We start from the raw sequence: 25951 nt of genomic DNA, 5'->3' as shown, positions 1-25951 counted from the left end.
CGCGTGTTTGTGTGTGTGTGTGTGTTCAGATGCATGATCGGAAATGTTTGCATTTTGTTTTTTTCCATTTGTCATATAAAATTGTTATTGTTTACATCTATCTGTCTAATTCGGTACGATATTCGTTTTGTTCTCAATTTAAACTAGTTTTTCTTTCGTTTCGTCATCGTTTTGATCTTGAATCGGTTTGGATATCGGTTGTTCTGTTTTTTTTTTTGACGAGCGTGTGTTACATGTTTGCTATTTTGAATGCGTATATGATATTTTTTGCTTGTTTGTTTGGATATTTATCGTATTTTTTTTTGCTTGTTTATTATAATAATAATTTATTGATAATTGAAATTGATTTTTGCTTTTTGAGTTTGTGTATTTTTTTATTACTTTTCATTTTCATTTTCGTGTATCTTCGAAATAGATGTTCGCAGTAATTTTTCCAGTTATATGTTTGCTCTCTCACCAAGAATAACGGCTGTGTTTTATATTGATGCTCGAAACGTTGTTTGTTCCTGTTGCGTTTTTTTGATTGGTCATTTGAAATTGATGTGATGGATGGCATTTGTTAGTAGTTATTTCTTCTGTTTGTTTGAGTATAAGCGTTGTATGGGGGGGGGGAGGAGGAGAGAAAAACGCAGTGTGACTGGTTGAGGATGGTGTCGATTGATGGTTTTGGCGATTGATGATGAAGCAGAGAAATGGCTTAGGAGTCATAGCTAGAGCTGAGACGATCATTCAATGGTGATGGTGGACTTGATACCGAACTCGAATTACTGGCTACACTATGACGTGATCCACCCGTTGACTGCATATCAACGACCTATTTTTTCGGTTAGTATCAGATTTGGAATATTAAGAATCAGACATGGATGTTTGTTTTCTTCTGTTTTTTTTTTTTATTTCAATCAACATTGTCCATATGTCATAAATAGGAATACATGTTGCAGTTTTTCCAACCAAGTTTACGTACATAATAACAAAATAAATTCGCATATAAAAATGTTTGCAATAATAGAAATTCACATAACAAAGTAGGGAAGCGACAGAACTGAAAGCAATATATGTATACACACACAATAAATAAAAAGACAATCTAAAAGATCAAACAGGCATTGAGCAGGCATTGAGCAAGCATTGATCACAAACGATACCAAACATTTATTACTAAACAAGAAAGAAAAAAACAAAAACAAACCAATATGGGGGAAGAGATAAGCAACAAAATACCAATAAAACAAAATTACGATTGAAAGAAAACAACTATGTAACTTCTTTTCTGGAAGCGACTACATTCAGCCAAAGAAAAAATTCGAATCAGTATGTATATTTTTTTGTTTATACGAACAGCAGAGTAAAAAAAAAGTTTCCTTTTAATACATTTACGAAATTGGTTTTGTTTACAAAATGATAAACGATATAAAAAAAGAAATAAATATTTTTTTTTTTCTATTTATAGGACTAATCTAATTTGTTTGCTTTTTTCACTTATAAATCTTTGTTTTGTCTGTTGGATGCCCTTCAATAGCTCAACAAAGCACTGATATAATTTTAATCATAATAATAATAATAAAAAAAAACTGATAAAAAGCAATAATAAATATTTCAAATTGTCCTATTTTCTTTTTGAATATGTATAGCACATTTAAAAAAAAAGGAGTAATATAATATGTATACAAAATGTTTGTCGATAAAAAACAAATTAGACACAAAATAATGATGAATCACTACATCAAATAGGTCAAATGTTTTTATTATTTATATATTTTTTTCTTTCTTTCTTTCAATTATATTATTTAATTAATTTTGTAACGATTTTTTTTTGCTCTTGATTTTTCTTTGTTTGTTTGTTTAATTCTTGCAATTCTTATTTGTAATGCTACAGTATATGATTTATAAGTACAAAACAGATATAATAACACGATGCGAGATTTGTTTTTTTTTTATAATGTTTCATTTACCTTCAAAACGTCATGTAAGGAAGACATACTGCCCAATGGACTAGGTGATCTGCCCAGATGGTGATCTGGTAAAGATGGTGGCTGTTCACGTGGACGTTGCGGTGCAGCTCGCTTAGCACCTAAATTTGAGAAATAAGAAAGATAGAGACATTTAGTATTATTTAAATTCGTTTGTTGAAACAAGAAATAATGAAGCCACATTTAATTCACCCCATTTTGTTAGGTATTCGAAAATAAAAATAATGGATTTTTTATTGTTATTGTTGTTGATTTTTTCAAGTTAAATTGATTATCATGCTTGAAATATTTCCCTTGATTGGATTGAATTTTCATGCATAAAACGGATTTTATCCGTATCACTTACCGTTGTATGGTGGTAGAATAGGCCTTTGTGCTTGTCGTGGTGGTGCCGGAGCATGTCTCATCGATGTTGAAACTCTTTGGTTCGTTTGATCGGCCGTTTCGATGGTGGTTGGCAAATCCAGAAGTCGTTGTTTTTGTATACCATCACCCGGGCCCATGTGTGATATATGATTGAAGTTCGTTGGCGCTGAAATTAATTTTGATCGTCGATCCGTCCTAAATGTCACGAAATAGAAAAAAAAAACAGTTCAAATCATACAGGTCAATCAAAGTTGTTTCAATTCTGTACATCTCCTCGTCTATTTTTTTATAGGCAAAGATGGCTTAGTATTTTGCAAGAGATCTTACGTTCGTGCCGGTCGATTGTTGGTTTCCCGCAATGAGAATCGTCGTTTTGGTTTCACTCGACCTTCTCGGTCGCCATGAGTGTTGATTAACTCTCCTGAAAAATGAAAATGTTCACCAGTTAATTTTCAACCGATCACAAGGTTTTATCAGTTTTCAAAATATATGTGCAGCGCACTTGTATGCATGTTTGCCAGATAGATGACCATCGCCTGGTCATTGATGTATGTGACGGCCACATTTCCATGGTTAGCCAATGGACGTGATCGTTTCAATCCAATCGATTGGACCCAATCGGCTGTCTGTGTGTTGAAAATATCCAAATGTGTTTCGGAAAAGACTAGTAAATGACCATCACAATAAGCTGAAAATGAAGAAAAAATTGCAACATTTGGATAGAGGTGTTTTTTTTCTCTTTCTTTTCTGTCGATTTTTGGCATTCAAATGCAAGTGGAAACTCACTTATATGTGTTGGTAATGCAGGATACATAATTTCTCTATCACGTGATTTACGCCCTTGAAGGTCAACATAAATCGCAAGCGTTTGGAATACGAGCAAAAATTCACCATGGCCAGGAATCTCAATGACTCGCCACGCATCAACGCCCGAATAATTGAGAAATGCGCACAGCTGATTCTCTGGATGCACTAAAGCTGTTTCGAATGAATGCGAAATATACATCAATTAGCAATTTGAACATCAGTAAACTAGGAGTTAATAGAATTTTTCCAAAGCCAAAATCTCTGACGGCGGTAATGCAGTTAGTTTTTTGTTACGATCAACTGCATTATCGTCGATTTTGGTCGCTCGTTGCTCATGTGGATTACTTACACATTGCTTGTGCTTCGCCTTGTAGGAAATATGCCGTGAAACCGCTTTGATGTCCAACCGCTAATCGCATGTCGGACAGAATTTGAAGACTTTGCACCGGATAAGCAACGGTGAATTCGCACATTTTATGGTGACGCGTTCGATTGCGATTCACTTCGTAGACAATGATTTGCGTTTGATTATTTGGTCGTTTCAATGCGATGCAAATACAATAAACGGGCTGCGGATTTCGGCGTATGATACCAATGCAAGCCGTTATGCAATTCTTTGAGTCGATCACCTTAATCCATTCTACGTCGGTGGCTTCAAGTGCACGTATCGGTAGTAAACGTACGTGCCGCTGTTTGCCACACAACACCACCAATATTTGCTCCTCAACGATGTGCCATAATTGAATTATTTTCTTACTTTCGCCAATGCGCGCCATTTCTGTTATGAAAATGAAGGATATATAAAGTATTTTTTGGGTATAAGTACGGGCTATTCCAATCAAAATTGAAGGAAAGAAAAAAAATACTGAAGTCAATCCGAATCGAATCCATTGGCACTTACCACTTCTGTCCAAATCCAAACAGAATAGGCCATCTTCAGTACCAAGCAATATTCTGTCTGGATCGATGATAAGCGCACTTTGAGCACCACGAAGCACCGACAAACTGCTGTCTAATACTTCACGCACACGGAATATGGCTGTATTTGGTAAATTGTTTCGCTTAAGAATGCGATGCAACTCGCTCAAAGCGACCACCCATTTGGCTTTCTCCGATTCGGTGTCAGCCAACATTAGCGTATGTGATGGTAGGCCACCATCGATCAACGATGTTGTAATCTGTGAACGAAGAGTGAAAAAAGTGTGATCATTTGTTTGAAATTTGTTCAAACGAAATGTTTGCATCATGTTGATTTACTTACCCGGAAAATGCATGGAACATCTTTCTTCGCCGCGTGAATGACATCACTTTCTCGTACACCAGTTACGGCAAACTCTGGATCTCGCATATCCAATACCTGAAATGCAGACGTGCGTTAAGTATTCGTTTTCAATATCGAGATGGCGAAAATGTTTGTTATATGAGTCCTCTCTCTCTCTCTCTCGGTCTCTCTCTCTCTCTCACCTGTGACACATGCACACTGGGCAAAGCACTTCGATCGGCTGTTATATCGTACAGAAATAGTTTAAAATCACAAACAACAACAAATTGACGGACCCAGCCGCGTTTCACCGCGCCCATTTTCGGTACTTTGACATAGCCTTCGTATGCCGTGCCAATGCCACGTGTTGGGTCAATTCCAAGCGGTCGCTTTGTTTGATCGGATGGCACTGGACACGTGGTAGGAACTTTCTGACAACAAATGGTGTGACATGCAAAACCGCACAATTCACAAACAACACCCTGTCGTGTCAGGCCAACCATTAGCGATGTGCAATGATTGCATTTGGTCGGACTGCTGAATGTTCGCACCAAAAATTGATGCATCTTCGGCTTTTGGATCATCGTACTGTGCACGCTATGTTGATCCTGTGAAAATGTAACAACATTCCAATGTAATTTACCAAATGAAAATGATCAAGTGAAAATATCTTCTTTACAAAGTGTTTCGGAATTTCCAAACAAAGAATGTCGAAAATATTCGTAAAATAAAACGTTCGTTGCTTACCAGTGAATTTTCGCTCAAATTACTCTTCGAGCTGGACAAACTGTGAACTGGATTATCCTCAATGTCACCCTCTTCACTCTCCATCGAATATCCCGAACGATGAAGCATCATTTGTGGCTGCGTGAATGGATTTGTGTTTGCATGTTGTTGTGGTGTTTGTGGTTGAGCCATTTTCTGTTGTGCTTGCTGTGTTTGTTTCAAAAGGACAAACAAACAAACAAAAAATCAATTGAAATTGTACACACTCATAAATTGAATGAAAAACAATGGAGATAAAAATGTCTGGGTTCATTGATTCATACCGGTGTTTGTTGATTTGCATATACTTGTGTTTGTGACTGATAATGCTGACTGTGGATATTATTGGATGACGAACTGGTCGATGATTGATTCTGAAGATTTCCTTGAAACGGTTGTGATATCGAATTCGATGATGGTAGCTGGGTGAAATGGAGAGAAGAAAATTATTTTGGAATTTTCGTTACTTTTTTTTCAATGTACAAAGGGAAATATCCCTGGATAAAATCGACTATTTCGATATGTATTATGAATTTTCGGCTCAAAACTCACCATATTAATTGCAATGGTTGAAGATGTGGTGTGCGTGGTGTTGGTCGTGCTGCCTGATTCCTTCAAGAAATGATCCAGATAGGACATCTGCGACGACGGTCTCTCAAGGACTGTTTGTGCGTTTATTTGTGTACATGTGTGTGTGTGTGTGTGTGTGTGCATATTGGATCGTAGTTGACGCACATTGTTTTTTTTTTAATTTTTGCGTTGCATTTGTGTGCATTAAAAAGCGAATTGATATTTCGATCGCGGCAATGTCAAAAGTTTACGAAGAGTGCGACGAGCGCGTGCGCAAATCAATTGATGATTCAAGTGTTTGTATATTGTATTTGTTGTTGGTTTAATTGTGTTTTTGGTTTTTAAAAAGAAACAGCATGAAATGTCGAATGGCGAGATAAATACACAATGAACGAAAAATGCCGTTAGCAGATGAATCACACAATATAACGTTAATATTATTATTGATTTTATGTTATCAAAATGTGTTTGGAAAATTTTTGTTCGAGAATTTTTTTTTTTTTATTTTTTTTTGTTTCAGAACGGTTTTTTTGTTTCGTTCGATTTAAACAAACACACACACACAGAAAAAAAAACACGCAGTCAGCGGAAGTCAAAACGCAAAAAAAAAACATTAATGACGCCACACATTGTTTTTGAACAGTGGATTAAGTACAGCGCACAAAATACATGATGGAGAATGAAAATAGAAAAAAAAACGAAATTTGTTTGTTAGTTCATTACTAAAATAAAATTATTACAGCTTAAATTTTGATAGAAACTAAACTAAATCTATAAATATATATGAAAAACAAGAGATTATATCGAAAAACTGAATTTTTTTTTTATAGAGTTGAAGAACGAGTTATTTGAAGCTTAACGAAATTCAATTAACAAATCAACAGATAATATTTTAGAATACATGATGGCGGATTTTTTTTTCTTCATCAAGTCCTCTAATAAGAAAAAAAAAACAGCTCGAATCAATTAGGCGAGAATGAATTTCTCGAATTCATATCACAAAGATCAGCAAATTGTTTTGGATTTGTGTTGCTTTTTGTGTCTCTGAATCGAATGTGTAAATTTCGTGATATGAATGAATGCAGAAAAAAAAACTTTCCCTAACAGTGAAATGAATTTCGCTGCAACAATCACCGATTTAATGATGAAATCAAATGAAATGTTCTATCTTTGAAACTGAAAACTGCAACCCTTAACAAATGAAAAGAAGACAACTCATCCTTCGTTTCCGAAACGTGCGAAAATCGAAAACATTCATAATTACTAAATGATCTAATGACAACTAAATGGAACATTCTAAGCAAAAGCTTAATAATAATTAATAAAGAATATGGTTCATCCAATGAATGTTTGGTCTAAATGTTCGGATTTGTTCTGTACAATAAATAATTTCGATTTCAATTTTATCGAACCGAGACAAAAGCATGAACGAATGAAATCAGCAAAAAATGTGTTTTAGTCATTTTGCTGTTGGGTATAAATGTGAGAGCGAAAGCCAGTTGAATGAATGAATCAAATCATTAAATAACAAAAGCGTTTTGCTTACAGTGCATGTGCATGATGTCTATAAAATGTTATATATAAGCACATAGATACGTTTTTTTGTTTGTTTTTTTCTCACGGGGTTTTTGTTATGAAGCAATTTTTTTTGTACTTATAAAACTTGTTTCAAAACAAAATCAATCAAAAAAGATTTCGAAAAGTTGTAACAAAAAGGAAGAGAATAAAAGTTCAACAAATTTCATTATCCTATCGATTCATCCTTGTTGGGAAATAAAATCGAAACGAATTTTGGATGTTTGGTTGTTGTTTTATTTTTATTGAGAGAAGATAAATAAAAATACGGAACAAATACAAGAGAAACATTGCTAACGAAAGGAAAACATTTGATTTGCATGAAAATCGATAAAATAAAGCGAAATGCATTGAAACAGAACAGACATTGGATAGACTAGTGAAATAAAGATTGAGTTAGCAAACAAACCATTTGTGGTTTTCGATAGCCACGCATTCATCGTCGATCTTCCAGAAATGTGCGCTACCATAATTTTTCGTTTGCATTTCGGAAATTCGACAGAGTTTTTCATTTAATTGGTTTTTTTTTAAATTCATTTATTTTCGGGGTGTTTTACGGTAATTTTAAAATTTATTTCACGTGGTGGGGTGGAAGAGAGAAAGAGAGAGAGAGAGAGAGAGAGAGAAAGAGAAAAAAGAGAAAAAAGAGAAAAAGAAAAAAGAAAGAATAAGAGAAAAAAACACACACAACAGAATCCAATGAATGCAATGCATTTTTTTTTCGCTGACAATCCAATCTATGAACAGTTGTACGATTTAATTGAATCAATCAGAAATGAAAGAAGAAAAACGAATAAATTCAACATCATTAAATCAAAACGAGCGTGTGACACATATGAATTGCTGCTGTGGGAAATATGTAATTTTTTATTTATTTTTCTCTTTGGATTCAATTCGGCTGTGTGTGATAATATTTCACATGTAATGAGTTTTTAATTCTTGATTTGGGCAAATGGAGCAATTAAATTCCATTTATGCTTGCACTGCTTTCATCACTCTCAGTTTTGAGTGTTTTGGAGTAAACGCACAAGCGAGTGTGAACGCGCTCGATTTTCAATGATCTAGTAATTAAAATGAAAAAAGAAAAAAAAAATATTGAGGGACGATTGCTGTTTCTAATCATCAAAATGAGTACTGAATTGAGGACAATTATACTGTTTATCGTGGTCGTGGCCGTCGTCATCGTTGCTGCTACCATTGCTGCCATTGCTGCCATCGTCATCATCGCAAAGACATTATTTCAATTGATTTTTCGACGCTTTTCGATCGATATGTATTTATTTATTCGAACTACTTTAATAGACACATTGAAAACAAATAAATTCATAGACACACATTATGATTGAAAATGAATTGAGCATAGAGCGAGAGAGGGAGATCGAATAAAAAAGACGGTATTGTATTTGAAACAAAAAGATTTTCTTCAACAAGAAGGCTACATGAGTTCTTATGTCCTAGTCAACGATAATAGACACTCAAGTACAAAAACATTATTTCATCGCTCACTTTCGAAAGCATTGATTTCACATTGAACCAGAAGAGACACACATAATCATAACAAACTAATAGCAACAAATTCGTAATAGTTAAAGTAATAATTAATAAAAAATTTTGTTTCTCAATTCGAAAATTGAATCAAAATAGAAAATGAAACAATTTTCAAGGCGTTCAATTTGAAGGGGAGGAAACATCAATACATCGTTTTGTCAATCAAATCGCGTTTCTCGAGCATTTATGCACAATGTGCAATACATTGTATGAGCACAATGTGTAATACATTGAATAAATTATAGAGTAAAGAGACTAGATCGTATGTTACGGCCACCAAAGTCAAATTGCCGCAGGTTAAAAGTGTGTGTGTGTACTGTGTACTCAATTTGGACGAAAATAATTGAAATGACTTTCAAAAATTGTTTTCGCAATTTATTTCTACTAATTTATAATCAAAAGATTTTTGTGTTTGGTTTCTTTTTCTTCTCTCTCGATTTGGTTTGCTGCTTAAGTGGAAAAGAAAGAAAATATCGCGTCACATATATAATCATTATTCCCGCTGTCCGGAAAACAGAGAGATAGAGATAGAGATAAAACCTTTTGTTTCATCATTTCGCGCATACTCTGGAACACTATACTCCGTACACTCTAATTCTTCTTAATTTCTATTAAAAAAAATTCTTTTGTTCTTTTTTGTGCGTTGATTTTTCTTTCTTTTTCGCTTGGATTCTTGATTTTATTCGAATCACCTAAATTAGTTTGGTTTTCTTGCTTCGCTTACACTTTAATTTTCCTATTTCTTCGTTTGTATTTGCGTTTTTTCTTTTTCACTTCATCTGAAAGAGAAGAAAAACGGGATTCGATTGGAAACTCATTCACTATATATGGGGTTGTTGTGTCTTTTGGAGCCGTTAATAGACATGATACGAAACGCATTAGAAACGCACACACAAACATCGAACGTCACTGATTTTGTTCTGTTTTTTGTTTTGATTATGGTTAGTTTAGCACGAGATGAAACGAAATTATTAACACCAAATCATATTTTGAGATGATGTTTGGTTTTTTTTTTGTTCTTTGGTAAGCTGTGATTTAAGCAGATGTCACACACGCAATAGCGAATTACAGGAAGCGACAATTACGATAATAGTTGAGGAATCGATAGAAACATTGAACAAATTAATACATAAAAACATGATACAATCAGCTGAATATAGGGCACATCTAAATTGGAATTTTCAAATCCAGTTTAAGTAAGAGCAAAGACAGAAATCGAGGGAAAAAAACTGCAAAATCATTGACACGAGTGAAAATCATTGTAATGAATCGAGCCGGTTAGTGCGTTGGAAATGTGAAGAGATCAAGAGTAATTTTGGCGTTTTTTTTTCAAGAAAAGAAATTTTGAAAGGGACCGAAGATATCCAAAGAGATATCTGTGCGTCCAAATATGTTCATCTAGGGGGTAAGAACACAAGCGCTTGAGACGAATTCGTACGAATTTTCGTGAATTCTTGTAGATTGTGTATACGAGACATTCGCAGCGCAGTGAGTGTACAACAACAATAACAAAGCCACGAACGCATGAATTCATGCGAATACATACGAATGACACAACTTGTTCCTAGCCCCTAGATGTTCATTTCGATCGAGACTTGGGGGATCATGCTATATACAATTGGCTAACACTGCAGCTCTCTTCACAACAACACCAATAACAGAAAAATATTAGGGAAAACGAAAACAAAAAACGTCCAGTAAATTCGTTGCAGGGAATTTTTGGCCTGGTTTTCTTTTCACAAGAATAAACACCAATTGGAAACAATTACGATGGCAAATTAACACACTGTGGTTTTTTTCCAAACCAATTTACACGATGGCATCGAGATGTAATTGCCGCCTGCTGGCGGCATATTTGTTGCATATTGTATGTGTGTGTGTGTGTGTGTGTGTATGGGGACATCGATTATCAATCTTGTGTGATGTTTGTGATTCATTTTGGTTTGGCTTCATCAAATTGTTGATATGACACGCGAAACAGTGTGTAATAAACGTAATTCGGATCGATAGTGTGCTTACGAAAATGAGAACGAGTGTAAGAGCGAGCAAGAGAGCTTGATATGTGTGTGTGTGTGTGTGATCTTTTTGGTTTGGTGTATGTGTATGGTTGTTCAGGTTAAGTCTGAATAAAAGCTTTTCGCAGCATAGAAGAATAGACCCCAGACACATGACGTAATGCCAACAATGATGGGTAAATTGGCAGTGATGCGATTGTTATCGCGATTCGAATTTGGGTTAGTTCTACTACGATTGTTATTATCGCAATGTCTTCGACTATCACTTGTTTGGTGATTATTATTGTTGTTGTATCTTCGTTGATCTATGCTGTGTGTTGTGCTATGACTATAGCCTATGTTGCTACTCAAGCTAATATTATTATTGTTAACATCGTTATGCGTGTCGTGCGGCGAATGGACCGATTCAATAGCATTACGTTGCATCGTTTGGTTAATCATAGCATTTGATTGATTTGCTTGATCAAATCCGGATTGCCTACTTGTTTGTGTGCATTGCATTTCATCAATTGCATTGGCATTCGAACTAGGGTGGGACAACACATGTTGTTGTTGCGCTGTTGATGACGATGATGATGATGATGAGGTTGCATCTTGCGAATATGATTGCGATTGCGATTGCGATTGTGTGTCCGATTCAACATGAATCCCATTGCACTGATCGTCAACATTTAGTTGTCGATCGGATTGTTTAGCGTGCGTTTCGTCATCGCCACTATCAATGCAAATCGATGCAGCGATTGCTAATTTTTCGTTCAAATTTTCGCTAACAATTTCATCTTGTTCATTACTCTCATCACTATCGCACATTTCATTCAAGTATTTATTCATTATATCTAATTCGTATTGGGACAGAGATAGTTCATCGTCGTTGTTTGTCTCGCTTTCGTCTGTATCTGATTTCAATGGGCCGCTCACACGATTTATCGCTGCCGCCGCCACCGACGACGATGACAACGATGACCACGTTGGTTCTGTTGCCGCTGACGCTTGTTTTGAACTTTTTTCGCTTTTATCGTTTGATCTTTCGCCCGTTTCACTTGATACCGACGACGGCAGCCGATTGCCGCATCTATATCCGCCGTACGCCGAAGCCGATGTCGACGGCATATTCATGTTTTGTAACACAGCCGCTGATAGCATTACCTCCCGGTTGCTCAATCGATTTGCTCGAATCTTCTGCGGCTGCTCATTTTCACTACTCATATCTTTTTCGATTCGATTGTGGCAATCGTCAATTGTTTTTTTGTTTGTTTTCGAAATCGATTGTGTTCGTTTAGTTTGGGTTTGATTTGTGTTTTTACACCGAAAAAAGATATTTGGATATTAAACTTTTTGTATGTCTAATTTTATTCGGGAAGAGGGAATCATTTTGCAATGGGAATCAAAGCGATTGAGTCAAGAATAACCAATTCGTTTCAAAAATTTATATACTCTTTGAGACTTCGATCAGATTTTGGGACAAAGAAATTCTTGACATAGATAAATACATCTGGCACCTATGAATGTTTCAGCCTAATTCATCTAACTACCTAAAATTGACTGACACGAACATACATATACCTTATAATTTGGGGACAAAAGCAAACTATAAAAAAACCTTAAAAATTCTTTCCATTTTTTTTTTTTGGTTTGACTTTCATTTATGAACAAAAAAAAAAAAGAAAAAACTATAACCAGTTTTGAAAATGTGTTGAATGAGATAGATAAATAGACAGATATAGATACAAAGATTAGGGAATGAAATTGCAATGGACACTTACAGCCTTCGTTTAATTCCAGCCTTTGCTGTAGCTCACGGATTTGGTTATCTTTCCGCTTAATTTCACTACCCACCGAATCGAATCGTTGTCGCGTTTCGCGTAAATCTCTGCAAGAAAAACAAGAAAGAAAAAACAGAACGAAAACCGTTTCATTAGATTGCATCATTTTTTCCGTTGCATTTTTTTTTTTGCTCTGATTCTTACTTTTGTGCTGCCATCAAATCGGCTCGGGTTCGGCTAAGCTCTTCTGATATGGCTGCCTTAGCCTGTATTTCGCTTTGCAATGAGCTTTGCAAATTCAATAATTCCATTTTGTCTAATTTTTGTGAACGGCGATTACGCCAGTTTTTGTCCGAGGTATGCTGATGAAGAGAACCTACAAATGCCCAAATAAAATTTTGTTTAGTATTTTTTTTTTCTCGTTTGCCATGAGTTGAGATATTTCAAACCAGTTTCAGTGTAGTTGAATGGAAAAAGAAAGAAAAAAATCGATGTTGAGATTTGAATGTATGTTTTAAGGTTACCTGAATGCTTAATATAATCTAGTTCTTCGCTCATTTTTGCAGCCAATGCTTGAAGATAGGCTCTTGCATCATTGTCATCGGATATCCATTGCACGACTTCAGATATTTGCCGTTCCCATTGATGAATTGCTTGCCGTTTGCTACGAAGCTCTTCGTAATCATTTTCGATTTGCATGCGTTCGGCTTGCATGCGACGATTTGTTTCACTCACAACGTCCAATTCATTGATTAATTTACGGTTGTCGTCGAGCAAAATTTTCATTTCACGCTCATGACGTTTACGCAATTCTGAGATTGTCTCTTCCGAATCGGTAATCGATTCAATGCGTGATGAATCCAGTCGTTCACGCAATTGTTGCATCTCTCTTTGCATCATGTCACGTTGCGTTTCCGCCTCAAGCAATTGATCACGCAGTGCCGTCAATTCAATATTGTAACGCGCTTGTTGCTGATTCAATTTTTCACTAAATTGCACCTGTGCAAACATAGGCGAAAAGAAAACGGAAATTTACAATGTAACGGTGTTGTTTAGACCACATTTGTGGTGCTATAATTGAGAGACACTCACTTCTAATCGTTCCACTTCCATTCGAGATGAATCCGATGACATGCCCAATGAAGAAGACGAGCCTAGATCTGATGTGGTACGAGATCTTACTTCCATCTGCAGCTGTCGACAATACTCTTCGGATCGTTCTCTAAGTTTGCGTTCCTAATAGCAGATGATATGAAAAAGGAACGAATGTAATTTCGTACATTTTCGAGGGAAAAAGAAAAGAGGCGGACGTTTTTCGTACGCATGATGTTTGTTTTTTTTCTTTCTTTGCTCAAATATAAAATGTATACCTTTGTTGCTTCGGCAATAACGTCCTCGATCCGACTCTCATATTCTCGACGGCTCTTCTCCATTTTGCGCATATCATTGCGAAGCGTATCAATTTTATGCATTGCATTCTCGAGCTCCTCTTCTTTGTCGCGCACTTGACGCGATAGCTTTTGCTTTTGTGTGCGCAGCTCGGACAATTTGTCGGTAACTTCAGCATATTCGGCCATTGCAATTTTCCGTTGACTAAGCGCATCGTTGAGTTCTTTGTCCTGTAGGCTGAGGCGATCATGTGAGTCGCTTCTATCACGGGCCAATTCTTCTTTTTCCGTATTCAATTGACGCACCAACTTTTCGAGCTCCATTATTTTCGCCTCCAGCTGACCATTCGCTTGTGCATCGGCGGCCGCATTCGATACGGCTTTCAATTGGCTTTCGTTCAGTTCAAGTACCTTCACTTTGCTATCGAGTTCACGATTTCGTTCGGTCAACGCATCGATTTGTTCTTTATAATGTTGCAATGCTTCCGAACTTGAATGGATATCGATGTTATTGTCCACGGCATCCGATTCATTTTGCAGATCATTATTTTGGATTTCATTGGTTCGCGTGATTTTACCAACGTCGGACAAGCAACTGGATTGCGTGAATGTAAAACCGATGAATGGCAAATGAAGACCGCTAAATGCTGGATTGGCGGCCGGTGGTACGGCATCCGATAAGCGTACATCATTGTCATCAACATCAAAATTTGATGTGTCCGTTGGACTTGATACTTCTGCAAATGTTCGAAAATATGAACGACATGACTCTTTTATACTAGATAGTTTTTCATTTTAAATAATATTATAGTTTAATAAAAAAAAGATACTTACCAGGTATATATGGCGCTTGTCCCGAACGAATATTTTCCCAATCGACACCTTCAAACCACGCATGCGATTTGAAATCGTCAATGCCATTTTGACCGAGACGAAATTCGGGCGGGCAAATCAATCGTCGCATTAAATCTTTTGCATTTTCACTCACTTGATAGTCGCTACCGTCGTCGGCCGGAAAATCAAAGCAATTTTTATGATTCATAATTTTTCCATAGGTTTCGACCAAACTTTCCGCATAAAATGGCGTTTCACCGTATAGCATTTCGTACATGCACACGCCCAACGACCACCAATCACATTCGGGCCCATAACGACCCTGTCCATCTTCCATGGCACGAAGTATTTCTGGCGAAATGTAATCGGGTGTACCGACCGCTACATTCGATTGCACAGTTCCGTTTGCACCTAATTTCAAACACGATCCAAAATCGGCCAAGCGAATGTGTCCACTTACATCTAATACTAAATTATCCGGTTTGATGTCACGATGCACATATCGTAAACGATGTATGCTAGCGATGGCGAGCACCATTTCGGTTATATAAAATCGCGCCATATCTTCGGGCAAACGATCCTCGAATTTGCTCAGCAACGTCAATAGATCACCACCACAATAGTAGTCCATTACAAGATACTAGAAGGGAGAGAGACATAAAAAAAAATAAAAGAAAATCGAAAGCGAAATATTCTTAGAATTTTGTGTGTTGGGCTGAGTGACAGATTATAAGAGGGAAAACAACTAAACACGACGTGTTAATTGTTCATACTATGGTAATACACATACCAAATTGGTTTCATCTTGAAATGCATAGTGTAAATTCGTAATCCATTGCTTATCGCCATACACCAACACGTCTCGTTCTTCCCGAAAACAAGCCGTTTCAGCACGCTGATCGAAAGAGAAAAGAAACAAACAACCAAAATGTAATCAATTTCAGTTGCAGCTAAAGTGGCGCGAAATCGTTTCGTGTTGTCGACGAAGTCTTACCTTGAGCATTTCCCATTTGTTTAAAATTTTCATGGCAAATACTTGATTGGTGGATGTCATTCGTACGACGCATACTTCACCAAATGCGCCGCGTCCAATCACTTTCAGCACCTCAAAATCATCTCGGCTCAAGCGTAAATTTTTGATTAATTGAATGACCGGCTTGACCAATTCAATAAAATCGTTGACGGTTTTTTCGCGCCGCAGCGATGAATTACAGCACTCATCGTATAGCACAATCAGGGCATCAAGTAGCGCCTCAACCGATAATGTTTTACCTGGATGGACGAGCGATGCATTGGTACACTTTTCATCGTTGTTGCCTGTGCTCAATAGAACGCTAGACGCACCATTTTCGATAATTATTGATTCTAATTGACGGAGACGCTTCAAACCAGATACAGCAGCTGCAAAACGAACCGAAAGAGAGAGAGAGAGAGAAAGAGAGAGAGAGAGAGAGAGAGAGAGAGAGAGAGAGAAATAAACAGTTTGCATCGAAAAGATGTTGAAAAAACCATTAGAGAAAAAAAGGCGCGCACACACACAGATAGAGAGATAAATCCATTTTGATGAGTCAATCATTAGAAGTAGACGAAAAAATCAAATTGAAATCTATTTTCAAACACTTACCAGGCATTTCTCTCATAATATTATCGGCTTTTACATCAGACATATTGAACGGAAGTTTTTAAACATATTTTCCGTATGGTATTCCGTACCAATGCACCACGAGTTGAATATCGGTTTGACGGTTTTTGGGTTCAGTGTTTTGCTAGCTTGTTGTTGTTGTTATTTATCTCTTCTGTTTTGTGTGTGGTTGTTGTTGTTGTTTAGTGTGCCGCCGCGCAATTTCGATTATGAATACATCAGGGCCTAAATTGTTCGTCCAATTCACGTCTTCGCAAATATATAGTTCGTGATCTGTCAACGGAAAGAACGAAACGGTTGATGTGAACAAATGTGTTTTTTTTCGTCGTTTTCTTCTTCTTCTTCTTCTTCTTAAGCAAATAAATCATAAAATATGAAGATGAAGTAGGGCGAAAGGAACTTGATGGCAAAATCGGTTGGTTTTTTTTCTTCTCTGGCTTCATTCAACGAATTGAATGAGAGGAAAAAAACATACAAAGATCGTACATCAAGTAAAAAAAAATGCTTGGCTTTGTGCAAAACCGTCAATGAAATTATACAAGCGAGCATTACGGAAAATGCTTCAAATTGAGGCAAAACAAAACACAAAAATATATAATAATAATGTTAATAATGAAAAGAGCAAGAGAGAGAGAGAGAGAGAGAGAGAGAGGGAGAAAAAATCGACAGTTATGCATGTCTAAAACTCTTCGAAATCTACGGATGGCCGCAAGGGGAAATTATGCAAAATCACTGCAATAAACACACAGCACACAGTTCAAATGATCAATCGAATTCCAATGCATACGAAATATATAATATTTTTTTCGTTGCTGTCGCTATTGTCGCTGTCGATGTTGTTGTCGTTGTTGTTGATTTTGGTATTTATCCCATAGCGCTGCTTATCGTTTGGCCCAAATTGCAATCTCATTGTACATGCGGTTTTCAGCTCCTTTTGTTCCCGATCACACACAATATTATATATTATGTTTATTAAATTTGTGCTGTATAGGTTGACGGTTGAGCGGGTGGGAAAGCGGGCACACACACATACACACCATAAACACGCACTCTCAATCACACACACACACACAACCGAGAAAGAGAGATTCTCCCGTATCGGTTTGGCTTAATGTCGATGGCATGTGACAAAGGAAATTGAAATTAATTTTATTTATATTGTATTGAGTGTTGTGGCACATACAGCATTCAACGAATGGATTTACGCGCGCTTTAAACACTCTCTTATTTTAAGGTTTAAGGCAACTGAAGAGAAAAACGCAACAACTACGTAATTTTCATTGATTTTTTTTTCTCTTTCTCTCTCTTCCTCTTTATTTTCATTCCTTCGTTTCATTCGTGTGATTTCACATAAAAGTGCGTGATTTGATGCGAATGTGCCTTCTGAATGATCTCTTTTTGCCCATTTCCAACGAACAACATTTGTTCAATGCACATGAATTCATTTTTGGTAATATGCGTGTGCGTATTCACTTCAATTTGAAGAGAAAAAAAAATGGGTATACATTTCAATATTTTAATTGAATGGTACAGTTGTTGTTGTTTTTTACTGTTGCCGTTTTTCTGATTTTTGTTGTTGCTCGAGAGAGCCAACGAATATTAACCGAAGTAAATGAAAAAAAATTTATATATCGACTCCTAGGGGGATTTAACTACGTGAAAACTTGTAAAAAAATGATATAAACGCGCACGAAATTGTTACATTCACCAGAGAACTTGCATGATTCCACTCAGTTGACAAGTTCCGTATTAAAACAACATGCGCGAACGCGCGCGAGTTCGTGTGCAAACATGAAGCTGGACGACGCGCACACATCAGTCGTTCCATTTATTATATCTGGATTAACTTTTTCTTCCAACACTTTCTCTAGCTCTTTAAAAATATTTCCTTTGTCCATTTTATAATTATATAAATCTTTGAACTTTTGGAAAGGATGTGAAAAATCTTTATACACGTAAACAACCGATTTTTAGTTTGAAACGCGTTTTAGTTGTCAAATAACAACTTGAAAAACGCGCAAAACCATAAACAAACTTGTGTAAACTTGTGACCGTGCGCGTCAGTACGTACAACGAACGCGTCGAACTTCCGCGAATCAAGCAAACTGGCAGAAAACATGCTGAACTCGTAAGAGTTAAATTCCCCTAGATCGACTCTTATAAATAGAATTATTATTTTTAGAAAATTTTATTTTGTTGTGTGTGTGTGTGTGCGTATGCGCGCACGGATACCCCATGTACAGGAAAAAACAACAACAACAACAGCAGCAGAAACAGCAACACGGTAGTCAATTCATTCGCACTAGTTCGAAATGCTTAGTTAATAATATAAATTTTTCGATATGAATTCATATCTCGACGTAAACGACGTCGCAGTTATAATAATTTTACTGTTGTTGTAGTTTTGCTGCTCGATTTCGAACTATTTCTCTCTCTCTCTCTCTCATTCGATCGCCCTCTTTTCTATCGTTATTTTCAATTTGCCCCGTGCATATTTTCCTATTTGAAATTCCTTTGTACAAATAACTACTTCTGGTTTGACGCCATTAATATATTTTATGGATTTTGATGTTCGTTTGTTATTGTCGTCGTCGTCGACGTCGTTGTTGTTGGTGCTATTTTTCTCTTTCACTTCATCATCATATCGAGCGCAATACACGACAAACAATGAAAACAATTGAATGGAAAAACTAAACCACAACAATATTGCGATTCGATCAACACATGCATCAAAGCCATATCGACGCTCGCTGTCGATTATTATGACATTCATCGGGTGCTTTTACTGCTTGTTTTTTTTTCTTTCTTTCTTTCTTTCTTTCTTTTATTTTATTCCTTTCGCTCCGATGTTGTGTTTTGTTTGGGAATCAGTTTTATTGTTTGTTTAACATTTCCACCGAATAAACTATCCTTGTGGGCAATTTACTGTCAATATTATTCCTTTTTCGAATGCTGTGCTGCAAATACAATTGCCGCCTTTATATCTACATTCTCAATGCGTACTTTCGATTTTTGCACGTCGATTGCGCATCACTCGCTAAAAACTGGTGTCCGATGCCGCAAAATTAAATTAGCAGACACGGCAAGAGAGAGAGAGAGAGAGAGAGAGAGAGAGAGAGAGAGAGAGAGAGAGGAGAGCGAGAGAGCGGGAAACGAGAGTATAAAGAAGATTGAAACGCATTCTTTTGTTATGTCTGTTGTCGAATATTGAATGCAATTGCGCGTGTATATATAGATTACTCACTCGGCGTGAGATTTCTTCAAATGCGTCTTAATTTTTCTCGATGCCAAAATTTATCAACCATAAAATCAACCAAAAAAATTTGTTGCTTCGGATTTTTGACATCCGTTCGACACAAACACAAACACACGCACATCACATTTCTACTTTGAACGATTTTATCGTGAACAAAATCATTTTCGCATCACACAACAAACATTCCAAGTTGCTGATGGTGTAAAAATTCCTCGTTTTTTCTCTCCTCTATTGATCTGCCGCCACACCACCACCGCTATTCTTTTATTAATCAAATCCACTATATTATTGATAGCTGAAGTTTGCATAATTTAATACTTTTGCCGTGAATAGCTCAGATTCTTCTGCACAACTATGTTATGTGCTTTTGTTTCTGTTTCGTCGTTGGTTTATTTTTCTTTCTCTCTTTTCTATATGATTGCCATTTCACAACACACACACACACACAACAACCAAAAATGCAAATGGGCTGCTTTAAAAAGATTTGCCTTTGAATGAGGTGGTTCTTTTCTCTTCGTTTTTTTTTCACCTTCGTTTCTGTTGATGTGTTTCTAGTTTTTCGTCGATTCTTTTTTGGCTTTCGTCAAACGCGCGGACTGTGATTTCTTGCTGTTTGAGTCTTGCACGAGAGAGAGCAACGAGATTATAACTGGTGAAACCGAAGTGAACAAAGCTGAAATAGATCTACGAACCGTAATTTGATTAAGAACCAAATTTAATCTGTATCTAAGTCGGGCGCGCACTGCGTATATCATAAATGCCGTTTGCCAACTTAATCGTTGTGTTCGGTTTTTCTTCTCGATTGGCATTGTGTTGCTGTTTTTGTGGTTTGTTTGGCAAATCGACATCAGCGTGCGGCTTTTTATCCAAAAAAAAAACAACAACAACAACACTGATTGCCAAGCGCACGCATTTTGAAGACGAAAACAAAAACATACAACCGAAAAGAAGAAATCACACATTTCGTTGTCTGCAACCTTCTGTTTGCACCGAAAAAGAATCAGCGCGAATTGGAAGCAATGGCACGCGGTGGCAAGAGTCAAAACAAACACATCAAGAAAAGGTGTGTGTGAGAGGAAAAAGTCTAGAAATTCACATGCCCCGTGTGTCCGTTAACGAGTCTAGTTGATTTCAAGCCAAGAGGCACATTGCATGAATTTGCACCCGAAACACAGCACAAAGTGAGAGAGAGAGAGAGAGAGAGAAAGAGAGAGAGAGAGAGAGAGAAAGACGACAAAAGCATCCATCCATCCGAATGTCAATGTGATGTGTGTAGATGCTTGCCGAGTGCACACCATGCGCGCATCTTGCACACACGAAAAATCGAAAACGCATTGCAAATTTAGTTTGGGCATTTTAAATTTGATTCGCAGAAAAAGTCGCGAACGAGCTCTCGTCAAGCGCGCACAGATAAATGACAAAGAAGAAGAAGAAGAAGAAGCAAAAAAAAATCGCAGCAGCAACAACATCAAACAAACAAACGCATGCATAACAACAACAAAAGCGAATGCACCAAACGAGCTAAATGACTCTCCACAAATGAAAAGGAAAAACGATAACCGATTTGCAGAAAGAGAAAAAAATAATGTAAATGCGAAAAGGTAATCGCATGAATGCAAATTCGAGATTTTAGTCTCGCTGAATTTCGATTGGTCGATGTGGTTTGCTTCGCGTTGCTGCTGCTGCTGTTGTTGTTGTTGTTGTTGTTGTTGTTTTTTTCTTCTTCTTCAAATTGCAATCAATGAATAAGATATGGAAAGCAGCAAATTCGCATTAGATGGAAGTCGTTATAAGAGCGGCAAATGAAACGAGTAGTCGTCGCGCAAGCACAAAACAAACCTGTAAAACGCCGGAAAGAACGGCATATCGAATGAAAAAGAAATCTTGCGCACAGAGAGACATTAGATCTTGACGTCGCCGACGACGTCGACGATGTCGATGAAAATTGGCACAGATTACTTCGAGACGAAAAACGACAGTCTCATTGTATCTAAGCAAAAGCAGCCGCGGAGATTTTTCGACTAGGAGCTGGTGGCTCTGTGTGTGGAACCTATTTAGGCCCGCTAGTTACACGGATCCAATCGATTAAATGTCTATTAACAAAGTCGAAGCAAAAAATTTCGTTTTCGCATCTGAATTGAATCTAGTGCGATCATGACTCAGGCATGTGATGTGATTTTTATCTTATTTAGCTATTGTCTTGCTTGTTGTTTTTGTTGTGGTGTGTTTTTTTACTTGCTCCTTCCTCGTCGTCGTCGTCGTCGCCTTTGTAGTTCTCTCGACCGAGAGACAAAATTCAATGCCGAAAAGTGTTTTGCGTCAAAGTCAGAAATAAGAGATACAAACTCTTCATTTTTCAAAGGCTCGCGCGCATCATTTGCACACACTCATCCACGTGAAACTCGTTAGGATTTTTTTTTCGTGTGTGATGGCGAACGCGATTTCTTTCAATATTTTTCAAATTGGCATACCAACAACTGGCTCATTTGTTGTTGTCGTCATTTGTTCGTTGACTGGTTAGTAGCGTCCCGTTCATATACAGAGCGTGATGATCATTCATATTTCGACCCAACACGCACTACGCACTCTTTATGACTTCTATTCTTCTTTCTCTCTCTCCTTCGCTTATTCTTTCCTCAATCAATTAGATAATATATTCCGTTTACTATTTTTGAATGGTGTGTATGGTTCTTGCTTCGTCGGTTGATTCTTTTTGGAAGAGAGAACGAAAAAAAAGAAGAATAGAAGTAACACCACTGTGCGCGCGAACTTCGATACCATGCGCTCATCGCCAACAGCACCAACAGCGGTGGTGGCAGCAACACCAACAACAGCACCAAGCCAAGACAATCAATTTCTTTGGGATCTGTATGCCATGAATAGTGAATTATTTTTTTGTTCCGTAATGGAGCCATAGATTGTGTGAGTGTTCTTTTTTTTCTCTCGTCTCTATCTCTCTTCATATTTATTCACTGTTGTACGACTTGACTTTATTTGTACGCCACAATGAATGCATGTGTGGCGGTTGTACAGCGGAGAGTACACACAAGTTTCATTTTCCATTGTGTATACTTTTAGTCGTGACCTAATAATAACAACAACGGAGCCGTAGTAGCGGTACCCAACAATATAACACTTTAGGTGAACGCGGGGAGAATGCATGAACCATGCAAACCAAATGTGTTTGCAAATTGAAAATGCAAGACAGAGACAACGAAACCGAATAAAAACAACAACAACAACCGCAACGGCAACAACGAAACACTCAAAATCATTGAACACGACAAATTCGTTTGATTTCTTGTAAGTTTCGTTGTTTAAAGCTTCAACTATCAATTTGCAATCGTATGTTTGCTCGCTACGAGCTAGCTCATATATACATCTCTATATATGTATGTCTGAAAAGAAAAAAAAAATGTGAATTTTTCCTTTTGCTTCTTCGTTCTGTCTCTGTCTCCATTGGTCGATTTTGGGGCTTTTGCAGCAGCAGCAGCGTGCATGGTTTGGTTCGGCAGTTGGATTATGTGACTGTTGGCTAATGCAAAGCGAAGTGAACTATGAATCATGTTATGAAAACGATACTATGTTTATGGCATTTGTTTCGATTTTTTTCTTCTTCTTTTCTACTCGCCGCTAAACCGCTGTTATATGCCTGTAAATTCCCATCTATTACGCACGTTCTTGTTTTTGTTGTTGCTGTTTTTTTTTTTGTATCGTCTATTATATATATTTTTCGCCTCTTTCGACCAAACAATTATCAAGTCGTTTGCATTTCATTCACTTTCTGCTATTAATCGACAATTTTCGTGACTATTTAACTCAATTCCATCGTTGATGGGCCATATTTGTGTGGTTGTCTCAATTGGGGTGTGTGTATATATGGAATTTTTCGTTTTAATTACTTAAATCACATTCCAGAGAAAAAAAAAACCACAACGGGCAGTATTACACACAACATACACACCGTCGTCGACGACGTCGAAAACGTAGTCGTCGTCATTATCATGGCCGTTAGAATCGCCGCTGTGTCGCGCTTACAATCGATGATTCACTCGGCGAACTTGATAAATTTTGCATGAGAACATCGCAATTCATCTGAGAGAAAAAAAAATGTATATTTCTGCGTCGATCGGTCTGACATTGTGATTGAAGAGACGTATTCGTTGTTGGTTTTTTTTACGTTCACATTTGGTTATGACTTTTGATTTTCTGAGGTAATAGGAGAACATGATGTTCGTAAGCGATTTGTTTGAGAGACACTTGCCAATGGGAAAATTCATGTGCCGAGGACAGCCGCTGAACGAGAGGAAAAGGTATAAAAATGGAAATTTGATGGCGAAACAAGCACTTGCATCGATTAATTGTTGATTATGAAATTGATTCAATTCGTTTGGCATGAAGTTTAACTTTCAGATGGTATCGATAGATGGTTTGGGTCGATGAATTCCATTCGATCACACGTTTAAACTTCTTTCAATCAATTTTCAATCGACACTTTTTTTTCGTTCACTTTGAACCGTGGCCCCCGCGGTGAAATTTTGCTATACCGGAGCTAACATTAAATCACCTTTCAATGCTATTGATTATTTGTTTGCGGCATGATGGGCTCGCTGAGCTCACACATCAACTGCGGATACCTGACATTTTTGACTTTTGGCTTAGACTTTTCGAAGGGAGCCAAATTTTCTGGGCCAATTTTGAGTTTTGCATTTCACACACACACACACAAATTATATAGAACGAAGCACAGAAATTAAAAAAAAAAACAAAACTAAATAAAACCAAACCATCAAACAATTCAAGAAGAGAAAAGAAGTTTTCGACACAGAGGAAAAAAATGCGATTAAAAAAACACTCACATACAATATATATATATATATTTTCAATGTTTACTTCTTTCGTTCCCGTTCCGTTTCGTTTTGTTCGCATTCATGTGTGCATATTAATACACACGACCATATTAATAATAGCGTTTTCGTGTTTTGTGTTTGTTGTTTTATATATGATTATGAAAAAAAAAATATTATTATTGTTGTTGCTGTTGCTGCTGTTGTTATTTTCCTTTTGGTTTTTTGAGTAAAATAATTAAGAAGAATAAGAAAAAAAGAATGAAACAAAAAATAAACTTTGTTTTAAAGTCACTTCGTCACTATATCGAAATTTCAGATATTGGCAATTATGTGTTCGTTTGTTGTAATTTTCGACGGTGTCGACGAAAAAATCTTTTGCGACATTTTCACATGAAAACACACCAAAATGCCAAACACACATAAATAGATAAATATACTGTGTAATATCAGTTTCGGGGTTTTTTTTTCTTCTTCTATATTTCTTCAATTTTGACTCTCTGGCCTGCACATAGAAATTGTTGTGTTTTCTTTATACATATGTAGAAATTGGCTATTCGCCTTTTTCTATGGATATCATTTTTTCTTCATATTATTTCTTTGGTGGTTTTTTTCTCTTTGCTCTCTGTCTCTCGTTGTTTTTCTTCTTATTATTACTTACTTCATTTGCTTTTCTCTCCCTCTCACATGAAATTATTTCTTTTTTCTTTTCTTTTACGAATCAATTTTTTTTTTGCTTTGCTTCTACTTCACTCGCTCGCTGTGTGTGTGTGTTTTTTTTTTACTTCTTCTCGTGTGTTTTATTTTGAGCAAATGGCAAATGAAATTCTATGCGACACGATCACAAAAACTAAAAAAAAAACCGAGAGAGGTGAGAGAAGAACACATCGAACTATCACACAGAATAATCAAAAAAATCAAAAAAAAAACTAAACACTGAAAAATCGAACGACGATATTATACGATAGACAAAAAAAAATTTCTCTTGTTGTTTAATTGTATAATTTTTTTTTGCTCTACTGTGTGACTGACTGAACGAAAAATAAAGATATACAAGAGAGGGTTTTGTCGTCTTTTTCTAATGGATTGGATAGTTGTACTCACATACATTTGCATCTATGCGCGACGACAATGAATAGCAAGCATTTGTGCTGTTGATGATGATGATGATGATGGGTGTGCGTGTGCGTGTGTATCGTGTGTGTTTATGTGTGTTGTGATGTGTATGATGCGATTGTGTATGCGGATATCTTCACTTGGCGTTTACTTTTCGATTCATAGTGTTGTGGTGTGTTGTATGCCATTGTGTGCGTATGTTGTACTAGACCATCTTTGAAATTTTTG

At 36.7% G+C, this 25951-nt stretch overlaps 1 protein-coding gene across 50 annotated transcripts; it reads right to left on the bottom strand.

Annotated features, from left to right (window-relative positions):
* Positions 1-295: 295 nt before the first annotated feature.
* On the bottom strand, positions 296-25951 carry LOC129576830 (serine/threonine-protein kinase Genghis Khan). 50 transcript variants are annotated; one of them, XM_055462600.1, is made up of 26 exons: positions 25571-25622; positions 25269-25457; positions 24620-24655; positions 16487-16777; positions 15857-16263; positions 15653-15757; positions 14863-15502; positions 14011-14765; positions 13733-13876; positions 13165-13639; positions 12845-13016; positions 12641-12747; positions 7724-7777; positions 5722-5831; positions 5454-5591; positions 5152-5337; positions 4608-5012; positions 4405-4500; positions 4045-4321; positions 3493-3921; positions 3123-3314; positions 2839-3024; positions 2664-2757; positions 2317-2531; positions 1953-2071; positions 296-814 (listed from the first exon to the last, which is right to left on the bottom strand). In XM_055462600.1, exons 4-26 carry the CDS (start codon positions 16527-16529, stop codon positions 698-700), a joined length of 5466 nt encoding a protein of 1821 aa, XP_055318575.1. In that variant the 5' UTR covers positions 16530-16777; positions 24620-24655; positions 25269-25457; positions 25571-25622; the 3' UTR covers positions 296-697. The 50 variants fall into 50 exon arrangements, with proteins under 50 accessions (XP_055318575.1, XP_055318581.1, XP_055318576.1 ...); XM_055462606.1 differs by lacking the exons at positions 24620-24655; positions 25571-25622 and adding an exon at positions 25662-25711; XM_055462601.1 differs by having other exon boundaries at positions 24620-24821; positions 25269-25709.

Source organism: Sitodiplosis mosellana, unplaced genomic scaffold (assembly GCF_009176505.1).
Source record: "Sitodiplosis mosellana isolate CC-2019 unplaced genomic scaffold, AAFC_SMos_1.0 Smas_scaffold_6191, whole genome shotgun sequence".
NCBI classification, from domain to species: domain Eukaryota; kingdom Metazoa; phylum Arthropoda; class Insecta; order Diptera; family Cecidomyiidae; genus Sitodiplosis; species Sitodiplosis mosellana.
The sequence above is the reverse complement of the archived record's forward strand: the minus strand, read 5'-3'. Positions and strand labels throughout refer to the sequence as shown.